Here is an 11,902-nt window from a genome sequence, read left to right as displayed (position 1 = left end):
ACCCAAATGAGTCGAGTTCTAAGTGAGTTTGATTGAAAACTAACCCACATAAAAAAGTACATTTTTTCAAACCTAACCCAGTTCAAACCCATGGTGGACTGGGTTGGCTCACGGGTTACAACCCATTTTGACAACACTAAATATATGTAATGTTGAACGCATATCAAATTATCCAGATAAGGAAGTATTTTGAATTCCTCTCTAATTAATTATTCTAAAATATTGTCATATGAATATTATTGCATCACGAGACAAGAAATAGACTCTACATATTGAAGAGTACAAGAGAATCTCTAGATGAGTAAAGCCTCAACATTATAATATTCAAAATTCAGATTGTTGAAAGACTAAAAATGAAAGAGTTAATATTCAATGTTGGTTTGTTAATTGATTTTTATATTCAACATTGGATTAACTTATCACTTGTCATATCTAACTTTAAGATTGAGTGGACGTTGGTCTTAAGTTATTGTCTAATCAATGATCCTATGGACTTCTAGATGCTAAGAATAGATATAGGGTGTGCAACTAGAGATAGAGTCTTAACCTTAATGTAAGTGAGCTAGTTACGCAATCACTGATGATTCAAACTGATTAGGCTGACAATAGACTAGGCTCTAGGTGCTAAGAATTGACTTAGAGTTACATTCCAAGAAAACTCCCATTACTTGATAATTTAAAGTTCTATATTTGATAATTTAAAGTTTTATATTTAGAGGTAGATCAGATGCAAAAGAGGGCAAATATGTGAAGTCAAGCTTCAACATGGTTTGATCATTCAAAGGTTATTCATTTAGTAACTTAAATTGATTTCTAATTGATTTTACAACATTATCACCGATACAAAATTGTTTTCTACACATAAATTGTTTTGCAAAAGATCAAATTATTGAAAACATTGTATTTTGTGTTACTATGAATATGACACTTGTTTATTACAACAATTCAGTATACTTAATGGAATATTCAGGTTGCAATCACACCAACATAACCCCAAAGATCAAATACAATACAAAGAAACCAAAACAAATAATAAAAACATGTACACTTCAACTTCTCTCAAACCACCAAACAACTCCAACGGAGGACACAACTTCACCTACTCACCAAAGCACAAAAAACCATACCCAAGACACGACTTTCACATTTCTGTCCAAACGAAGAACCATTCATGATACATGACATCACTACCACCTCTACATATAGCACAAACCAAGCCCAATTAAGGAAACGTCTTCACCTCCTATCATAATCGCAACTCCCCTTCACTTTTCCTTCCCCTCACACCACTGGCAAAACCTAAGCTCCAACTTTAGTTTTCCTTCTCCCAAATTGCATATAACCTATATTCTATTCAAATATTTACGTTTTTAATCTCCCTCTATTATGTTTAACATGACCAATACTCTTATTATCCTTCTCAAAATTCTTTTCCCTTATTATCCTTCTCAAAATTCTTTTCCAAACTGCCTTCCAACAACAAAACCAACTGTTAAGTAAAAGTAAAAATTAATTTATAATAACACGGGTGTGTATCATTTGAATGTATTACATTTTCCTATTTATATTTATCTTATTCTTTTATTTCTCTATTTTTATAGTATACTGGTCTTCCCATTTATTTTCATCTTTTCATCCATCCTAAATTTAAGCGCAAAACAGAAATGGTGAAACAAAAAAAATTAAAAGAATGAGAGAAAATCTATGAAAGTGATATCCATTCTGAATTGAAAGTTGATTTCATTTATCCTGTGTACAAACAAAAGCAAAAACAATTCACAAGAACACTCTGCATCTTCTAATAAAATAAGAGCATCACCAAAGCAAAATAATAGTTCATGATTTCAACATGCAGGCTACGTGCATTGCACTGCTCCGCACAGCACGCTTTAACTAACTTCCTTTGAGCATCATACATCATCTTCATCCATCTTCTTCTTCTGCTGTTTTGGACTTTTATTTACTTTTGCTTCACAGTAAAATTGAAAAAATATACGTAATATAACGTAAAGATGAAAGTGGGGTAAAACGATATGTACTGTGTGGAGGGAATTTGGTAGGTTGGTTAATTATGTTCTCCTTTTTCCGATTGACTGGTGAGGCTTCCCTTCAAACAACTCATCAATGTAAGTCTCAATGTCTTCAGCTTGGTACTTTATATACTTCTCTGTCTGTCTCCCCGGGTCAAAAGTCTGGGCGAACCTCGCAACGAATGATCGGTACGCAGGGATAATCACTGCAGAGATGGAAACCCTCAGCTCCGACTGCAGCTGCTCGTCCTTCACTACCCACGAGCTCTGCGTCTTGTGAATCTCGTCGAACAAAGAGTTGAAGCTCTTGAACCTTTCCTTCAGCACCGGCTTGTGAACCTTCCCATTCACGGTCAACCCTTCGTGGTTCAGACACTGCAGCACCCTGTTCCACGTCTCCCTCTGGTAGTTCTTGTGGTAGTTTCTCAGCTCCGAGGACTTCTTCCTGATCCAGTTGTCGCCCATCACCTTGCTCATCTCCTTAGAACTCTTTATCTTCTGCAGAATGTACCTCCCATTGTTCATCATGAAGAAGTTGCTAAGCGCCACCTCTTTGTACAGACGCGCCTTCCCCTCCAGGCTCGAGTCTAGCAGGTCCATCACCCTCAGCGTCTGTTTTGCGAATGGAGATGGTGTTTCGTTGTCCCAAGATCCCTCATTCTTCTGCTCCGCATGCTTGCTTGTGGAACCCGAACGGTCCCTCGTCGTGTGCTCCCTGAAAACCTGCTCAAGGGTTTCCTTGTAGTCCCCTGCTATGTTTAGATAGTTCATGATGTAGCGTGTGAGGGGGTGCACTGCGCCACCGGGGACGGCGTTTTTCGCTGTCTCCGATTTAATCTGGTTCTCCAGGTCGCAGAAGATGTGGATGGATGCCTCCCCAAGTCGGGACTTGGCAAGGTTCATCTCTGTCTTTATCTCCTCAATGGACTCTTCTGGAAAGAGTCTGGCCACGCTGGGGATCACCTGGCAGAGACTCTCGTACATGTCCAGGAGCTTGAAGAGCTTCTCTCCGGCTCGCTTCGTCATGGCGGCGCCCTCCGCGAAGTTGAGAAGCTGAATCACAACGCCGCGGGAGAGGCTGCTGAAGAGTCCCGCCGCCACGGCCTGGTTGTTTGCGAACACAGCCTCGGTCAGCTTTCGCTCGCCGGGGAAGTACACTCCCGCGTACTGCTTGAGCGTGTTGATCCAGGCAGGGATCATGTCCCTGGCCATAGTCTCCCACTGCACCTTCGTCACCATCTCGTCGATGCTGATTTTCTCTAACGCTAACTTCTGGTTAATCTCCTCGAAGGCGTTCCTCCGCGAGATGATGTACACCTGGCAGCATTCCGATTCGTAGCCGCCGAATAACATCTCGCTGGCGATCTTACTTAGGCTGGTAATTGTCTCCTCGGAGTACCCCGGGAAATTCGTGTCTTGTTCCAAACCATCTTGTTCTTGCGCCACCTCTTGTTGTTGTTCAAATGCCGCCATGTGTTGTTTTCCTTTGGTATCGATGCTGTTCTGATTATATCCTCCGGGATCCAATTCGGTTGGGATTCTTGATTCTTCCATCAGAAACCGGAAGTCCTCCTCCAAATACGTCATCAAACGCTGGTGGATTGAGGAAATGCGGTTCATCATCGAGACTTGTGCACCGCTGATCTTCTCCGGTTCATGATCAGGATAATTACCAGTCACCAATGTCATCAGTTTTGAAAACCTATTCGCATTGTTTAACAACCACGAATCTTCATCCGACACCTCACCCCATCTCGGTTTACCTTCACCCGCGTCGTATTTCATTATCTTCTCTTCCACGAGATCCAAGTATCTCTCAGTGAATTCAGGAATCTCAAAGTTGTGCGCATTTCCATCGGTTTTTAGTCTCCTGGCGAATTGGTCAATCTCTTGAGCAAGTTTCTCGAGGCTTGTCGGAGTAGACGCGGCGGCTTCTTCTTTCTTATGCTCCTCCTCCGCCTGACCATGCCGCGTCGGGGACAACGGGTTGGCTTGGGCGGCGGCACCGTCATGTTTAGCACCGGGTGGATGCAGCGTGTCACCAGCGTTGTTATTATTCTCCATGATGAAGGTAGTTAGTTACGGAGACGACGGTTATGTTTTACTCCTCGGCGAAATAGATAAAAGAGAAAAGAAAAAGTGTTTACAAGTGACAAATGCGTATGCTGAGGAGAATCACACGTTTGTCTTCTTTTGATTTAAGAAAATAATATAATAATTGAATAATTGTTTCTGTGGGTTGAGTGGTTGACCGTTGACGTTACTTTTTTTTTTCTCCTACGTCGTTTCGTTTGTGCTTCTCACTAACTACGGTTCGTTGAATTGATAGGGATGGACAGTGAGAGAGAAAAAGAGAAATGGACCTTTCCGCTTTTATTATTGCCTTGTTTGTCGGAGGCGGTGCGTAATGCGCGCCACTCACCGCAACGAGCGGGTTCGGATCTCAATAATAAGACGCTATTCCGGGTCGGATCCAAACCCGATAAATCTCGATGCTACGCGTTATGCCAAACAAAGAGTGATTGAGATTTGAGATACCACTTCAGATCCGGCTTAACAGGGAGCTGAGTTCGCTGAACTTGATAACTTCCAAAAAAAAAATATCGAAATTGAACTGACAAAGATAGAGATAGATAGAGAGAGAGAATGAGATATGGCGGAGGTAGAAAGAGGCGAATGCTGTTGCAACCGTTTCTGGTTCTGTGTGCGACGGTGACCAGTGTGGGATTGTTGATGCTGGCGCTGAGGCCGTTGGATCCTCCAATCACTGTCGATTTTCCTAGGGATGTCAAACTCGGAGATTCAGACAGCTCGAGCTCCGATGACGGGGGCACGGGCTTCGTCCGAGATAAACCGTGCGCAACGGTGGAGGAAATGGGGAAGGATTTCGAAAATGGTGTTGTTGGGAAGGAAACGCTAAGAGTGAGGAGAATTATCGAGGATCACTTCGTCCTGAACGGTGCTTCCCTGTTCTGCGTTTGATTTACCATTTCTGCTGCTTATCAGTTGTTTCTTTGAGTTTCTCTGTTTTGAGTGATGAATATCAATTGTTTCAAAGTTTCTCTTTTAAGGCGTGGAGGATTTAAATGAATATAAGGCGAGCTTGTTGGTACTTGGTAATGTCGTGTCCAAGTTTCAGTTGTTTGTTTTGATTGAAGGTGCCACTTTTCTCAGAGCGGTCTAAAGGTCTCTTGTTGTTTGACGACAGATTATGGATGGTTTTGATACTTCGTAGTTTTTGTGTTTGAGTATAGTGTGCCATTTTGGGTTTTAAGTAATTGTTCTGTTTTCTAGTAAGTCATTATTGTCAGTGTAGTTACACTTACATCTAATGTAACAAATGCATTATATTTCAGTAAAAACTTATTGACACATTTCTAATGTTTTCAATCATCATACATCTAGTTTACTCTCAAGCAATTGCTCAGCTGTGAAAGTATGTACTTGCTTGTTTATGGATCATTTATGACTAGTAATTATCTAATCTATTTTTTTCACTATTCAATTTTACATCCTGTTTTTTTCTGAAAATCATCTCAATTTATAATTTTGCACCTCTCAGTGAAATTCAATGCATAAATGTGTGAATAGGAACCATGTGCTTCTGCAAAAACAGTTCTTGAATCAGAAGATGTTGAAACTTTTGTTACAGGTGCTTCGAGAATCAGGGATTTGCCACCGGAGCAGTTCTGTAGTCATGGATTTGTTCTGGGAAAGACTGCAGAGGCAGGTTTTGGGAACGAAATGTACAAGGTCTTAACTGCTGCAGCACTGAGTATAATGTTAAACCGGTCCTTGATCATTGGCCAAACCAGGCATATTGGTTCTTTCCCAAGCCTTTCTTTTTCATTTTTAAGAGTTAACATTTTTTTGATGGATGCATGAAGTCCTAACTAGTAGTTTATTTTAGGGTTGGTTTGGTGGTGTCCCTTTAATAAAGGGGCTCTGAACTCGGACTATTTCTGCATGAAAAATTCTATAGAAAACTGATATCTGAATCACTTACCCTCAGTCTTAAGGAGATAATTTAACTACCTTAAGAGCATTTACTGGCTATGCTTGTTATATAAACGTGTTAATTTTTTAAGCTTGTCTTGATTTCTTGTTCCAAAAACAATTTCGCAATAGTTGAATGGAAACCTATCTTTGTCATTTGACACATAGATGTGTTTACAACCACTCAGATATGAAAACCTAGTTGTCTACCATTAAAGGATTTGTGAAACTGCTTTGGTCTTGCAATTTATTGTCTGTATTTGTCTTTCCTTTATCTGATTTCCACCTTGGTTGTATATTTCAGAGGCAAATATCCTTTTGGGGATTACATTTCTTATTCCAACTATACTTTTACAATGAATGAAATAAAACATCTGTGGAGAGAAAATGGTTGTGGAACCAAATATGGGAGGCAACTGGTTATGAGGACAGATGATTTTGAAAAGCCAGCTCAAACAAATGTTCTCTGTAGCAATTGGAAGGAATGGAAGCAACCTATCATTTGGTAAAGTGACATGGTTTTTCTACTTGTTAGTCTTTCAAGCATCATGTAATGAGTATGGACCTTATATTTTAGGTTTCAAGGAACCACAGATGCCGTGGCAGCTCAATTTTTCTTGAAAAATATACACTCTCAGATGAGGAAGGCTGCTTTTGATTTATTTGGGGATCCTCAAGTCCTGGGATCTCAACCAAATGTATTTGGAGAGATCATGAGGGTTCTCGTATCCCCTTCAAAAGATGTTGAGGCAGCTGTCAATTGGGTCATTGGTGGTGGGGAGAATCCTGACATCTCATTGCATATGCGGATGCTTATGAATAGGTAATACATAATTAAACTCTAATATCATTGCATGAGGAATGAAGCTGGTGAGGCATACTCTTATATGGTCATATTTCTTGTTATGTATTTACCTGCTCAATAAACTATTAAGTTAGCTATGTAGTAGCTTTAATAATAAGAATTGAAAGTCAGAATCTATCTAATAATTGCATTGGAAAATGAAATCAAACACTGCATAATTAATTACATATAAATATCCCACATTATATACAAACATATTAGACCATCTCCAATTGGAGTTTCTTAGGAGTTCTTTATCAATAAAAACATTATTTTAGAATGGATCCCACAAATATGGATTCTTTAAAATTGAAGAGAGTTACTTATATAAAGAACTTTCTTAATTTTAAGGAATCCATGGTTGTGTAATCCACATTATAATGTTTTTATTGATAAGGAGCTCTTATAAGAACCTTTTATTGGAGTTACTCTTAGAAGTTAAGCTTGCATTTGATATTCCTTCTCAACTTTTTCTATTTCAACATGAATTAAGTTATAATTTTGAATAGCAACTAGTTGGCTTTGGTTTGGGATTGGTATCATTATTCTTGTTTCTTACCCCCACCCCCTCCTATACCCACACAAGAATACTGACCCTATATACATGTGTATAATGCTCATTCTCTTTTTCCCCTTTTTAATCAAACACGTCTATATCTTGTTTGTGGTCTTCACTTTGGCACTTATATATAGTTATATTATAAGTGTGTATGATAGCCAATTGATTTCGACATCAAGGCAATATCTGTTTTTCTTTCTAAGACATTGTTCAAAAGCTATGCCATTTAAAAGGGTATCAGAATATGTGAAACATATGCAACAGTCAAACCTATTGTTGGACACATTTTTGCCACTTTCTCATACACATATCTGAACCTCTCTTCATGACTAATTACTAGTTTTAGGTAATACTATTAATGTTAGTGTTGTGTCAAGTTGGAGTTGGTACTTCATAACTAATTACTAGTTTTAGGTAATACTATTAATGATCGTTATTCTAATTAGCTGTTTTAAGGTAAAATAAACTTGATATTGATGATGTAAGGGGACAAGGTTATGATCATGGGCGCAATATGAAGGATGAAAATCAAGAAGTGCAACAAAGATTGTTGAAAGTAAATCTTATAGCATTTTATATATCATGTAGATGCCATAATTTGAACTTAGTTTTATGTGATATGGGATTTATGTTCGAGATATCAATGAGAAAGTAGAATTGAAAGTGTGAATACAATAAAATTTCAAGCACCAAAGTTGACATATCATTTGATTCAATTACCAAAATCTTGTGAACATCTTAATTTAAAAAGTGAAGTTGTGTTTAACAACTAAGGAGATTCAAAATTTTGAATTTTTTTAGGAATGAATATTTGGTATGATATTTTGTTTGCTATTAATTCTCTTAGTGAGATTCTACCATTTGGTGATAGGTATATGAATATAGATAATTTAAGAGGCCTTATTTATTGTTTATTTAAAATATTGTGGGGAAATGGATTTGCATTGACTTTGTTCTCTACCAAAAAAATGGCCATTGAAATGAACGTAAAGCTGAAATTTCGTGAAAGACGAATAATCTTTAGAAAGTCATAATTTGATGAAAATGTTATGAGATGGCACTACACATTATGTTTAAGAATATTTTTCTATTGAATATTTTCTTGACATATCAGAACAATCTATTTCTTCTACTGAAACTTGATTTAAATAATTTTTACAGTATGGAATCATTTTTAATTTTATTTGAATCTAAAAAATTTAAATCTTTAAATGAGAAAATGAATTACAAAAATATTATCTTAATCTTAAACAGTTTTCTAGTTTTAGTGAACATTCAGATATTAATTATCTTGATTTGTTTTTAGAATTGAAGTATTAGGAGTATCCATAAGAATAGTAACAAAATTGGATTATTTGAACATGCCGAATCTAAATAGAGTCTCACTTGTAGACATTGAAACAAGTGAGAGTCTTAACAAATTAATTGATGCTTATTTAATTAATTTGAGATCTTTGTTTATAAATTAATATATAATAATCATATGATAGTCAATGAAAAAATTGTTTATGGAGACTCAACCTATCTTTTTATATTTATTTTTATTCTTTTCAAAACCACCATTTTACTATTTTTATGCTTCTAACATTTCTGCAGATTCCTATAAGTGCTGTTTTAAGTGAGATTTTTACTTGAATTTGTTGAGAGATGACTTGGGTTAACTAACTCTATCTATACTCTATTTTGTTCAATTTTCTGTGCAGCTGAATACTTGGTATGTGTACTAGGCGAATGGTGCAGTGGTGCATTGCACTAGACGATTGACTTTTATTTGATTGTAAAAACACCTGCTTATAAAGTATTATTAACAATAACAGTAACTGTTGAGAAAAGTTTCTTTAAATTAAAATAGCTTAAATCATATCTTAGATTAACAATGTTATAAGATAGATTGAATGGATTAATCATCCTATCTCTTTTAAGCGAAATGTTAGAATTGCTTGATTATAAAACTTTGATCTAAAAAAGCTAGAATATAAAGATTTGTAATTCATATTATATTAAATTTCTATAAAAGCTTTTGCCTTAGCTCCAAAACTTTTATACACGGCCTGCCAAGAAGTCAAACAAAATATTGCTAGGTAGCAAATTTGTTTCCATTACCTTATGCTAATATCCCTATCTCTTTGAAACCTGAGTAGTGTGTGTCCATTCAGCTACCAGGCAAGTACGAAGAAAAGGTCTAAAGAATACATTTTAGATGCATAGACTCTCTGGCTGTTGAGGCACCCAAACGCCGTCTATTATGATATTTCTGTTTGAAGATATCAAATAATATAGCCTCTTGAATGGCATATCAGTAACTTCAAATATACGAATATCACAAAAACCAAAAAACATAAAACGAAAGGCCTAGCCTTATAATAAAATAGCTTTGCATGCATATCTGACGCACTATCTATGTACGCACTATCTACGTAACATACCGAGTTTTCTGTTCATTCTTTTTTGGGGGGATAGGAAGGAAGTTCAACCTTCTCGCAGGATGTTCTTGACTGATTGATGCTTTTTCTGTCATTTTTAAAAGGTCCATCAGAGCAGTACAGGCTGCATTACATTGCATAAAAAAAGCCTTAGAGAGTCAGCACCTAATGTCAAGACCAAAGGTGGTTGTGGTGTCAGATACACCTACTCTTGTTGAAAGTATTGTGCCCAACATTAGCGAATTCGCACAGGTAAGTTCTCAGTTCATGGTGTGAATCTTTTTTGGTACAACAAATCACTAGTAACAATGGAAATTACTGCTTTGAAATTAGAGCTGGCTATCTGTTGTAGTAAATAAATTTTCTTCATTATTGCTTACTATCTGAACATGATGCAACTTTTTGGACCAGGTTATTTATTTTGATTATAAAAAGTTCAAAGGAAATGCCTTTGAAGATTTGCCCAAGAAAGATTTTAGAGTGAAGGATTGGGGTCCAGCACCCAGATGGGTTGCTTTTGTGGATTTCTTTCTTGCATCTCGTGCCAAATATGCTGTTGTCTCTGGGGCTCATCGTCGTGTTGGAACTACGTATGCTCAGTTAATCGCTGCACTGGCTGCAACACGGAATCTGGGTAAATGCACTGTACTCACTATATTTTGTTTTAATTTGTTTCTTCAAATATACCATTGAAGCATCTGCAAACTGTTATGTTCAGGAGAGAACTCGACTGGTTCAAGTTTTTCTTTTTTGAGCAGTTTCCAGAGTAATATTTTGACGGAAGGTTTAAAGAATCAAATTGGGTGGGGCCATGTGTGGAACAGATATGCTGGACAGTTAAGTTGTCATAATCAGACCAATCAATGTGCTTTCACACCAATTCTCCCTCCCGGTTGGTGGGACGGCCTGATGCAGTCTCCTATTCCAAAGGATATTAATCGTCTTGCTGCCTATGGCATCACACTGTCTGTTCTTGGCACAGTTGATTTCGATTCCCTTCAAAATCACTGTAGTTCAAGGAAAAATGTTGAGAGAACCATCACTTTCAATTTGTAGCCTTTGCAAGTCACATATTGTATTCTTTACGGTATTAAACATAATAATTTATTAGTATAGAATTTATTGCCTCATTCTTTTTGTTTTCTTTTTTACTCCATCTTTTTATCAATTTAAATGTAGTCATACAAGTTTTATACCTGTAAAAATGTATTTTTTTTAGTGTTTAAGCTGTTCACTGGCTAAATGTAGAAAACGAGTAAACGAAAAAAATGTGACTCGGTTAGATTTATTTTTAGTCTAGGATGATGAGCATAGTACAAATCTTTAACATTCCATGAAGTTAGTAGTCACTTCTGAACCTTTGGATGTTCAGAAGTCATTAGTGCTGTATAGTGTATTTAGGCTTTGTTATTTTGAGATGATTTGGGGAGATGATTTGGGAGAGATAATTTGAATGGATTTGAATAGATTTGAGAGTAATATTTTTGTTGTTTTTTTGAGTGGATTTGTGGGTAATTGAGAGTAGATTTGAGAGTAAAGTTTGTAAAAATTAGTGTAGGATTTGATTGATAGGACAGATTTAAAAAATTTGTTTAATTGATATAAATTAAAGATTATCAAAATGTCCCTAGTTATTAAAGTAATATAAAGTGATATTTCTTAATGTTATATTTAATTATAAAAAATGTTTATAAAAAGTAAAAAATTAAAAATAATTAATAAAATTAATTTTTAAAATGTAAAAAAATTAATAATTATTTAAACAATACCATATTTTAGCTTAGTATAATTTTAAGATTAAAAAATTAAAATATACTTTTATTTTGATGATAAAAGTTTAAATAGAAAACCTATACTTTAAAATAATAGTTTATTTAATTAAATAAAGTCATTTTTTCTTAATATAATTTTAAAATAAGTAGTTATGCCTTATATTTGACACAAAAAGCGCTTCGGTAGAATCCAACACTACACTTAAGAATCCAATATACTTTCAAACGTTAATATTATCGTTTTTTTTATGATGCAAGACTGCACATTGTCTTGGAAT

General features: G+C 36.1%; 2 protein-coding genes across 3 annotated transcripts; one reads left to right on the top strand and one right to left on the bottom strand.

Annotated features, from left to right (window-relative positions):
* Nucleotides 1-1,763: 1,763 nt before the first annotated feature.
* On the bottom strand, nt 1,764-4,151 carry LOC108327491 (exocyst complex component EXO70B1). Its single transcript, XM_017561187.2, has one exon. It carries the CDS (start codon nt 4,092-4,094, stop codon nt 2,070-2,072), a length of 2,025 nt encoding a protein of 674 aa, XP_017416676.1. The 5' UTR covers nt 4,095-4,151; the 3' UTR covers nt 1,764-2,069.
* Nucleotides 4,152-4,391: 240 nt separating this feature from the next.
* LOC108329579 (uncharacterized) lies at nt 4,392-10,982 on the top strand. 2 transcript variants are annotated; one of them, XM_017563847.2, is made up of 7 exons: nt 4,392-4,989; nt 5,683-5,845; nt 6,331-6,531; nt 6,604-6,849; nt 9,957-10,104; nt 10,264-10,486; nt 10,611-10,982. In XM_017563847.2, the coding sequence occupies exons 1-7, from the start codon at nt 4,677-4,679 to the stop codon at nt 10,628-10,630; spliced, it is 1,314 nt and encodes a 437-aa protein (XP_017419336.1). In that variant the 5' UTR covers nt 4,392-4,676; the 3' UTR covers nt 10,631-10,982. The 2 variants fall into 2 exon arrangements, with proteins under 2 accessions (XP_017419336.1, XP_017419335.1); XM_017563846.2 differs by having other exon boundaries at nt 4,395-4,989; nt 10,571-10,982.
* The last annotated feature ends 920 nt before the right edge of the window (nt 10,983-11,902 follow it).

This window comes from Vigna angularis, chromosome 2 (assembly GCF_016808095.1).
Source record: "Vigna angularis cultivar LongXiaoDou No.4 chromosome 2, ASM1680809v1, whole genome shotgun sequence".
Taxonomy (NCBI): Eukaryota; Viridiplantae; Streptophyta; class Magnoliopsida; order Fabales; family Fabaceae; genus Vigna; species Vigna angularis.
This window is presented reverse-complemented; position numbering and strand designations above follow the sequence as displayed.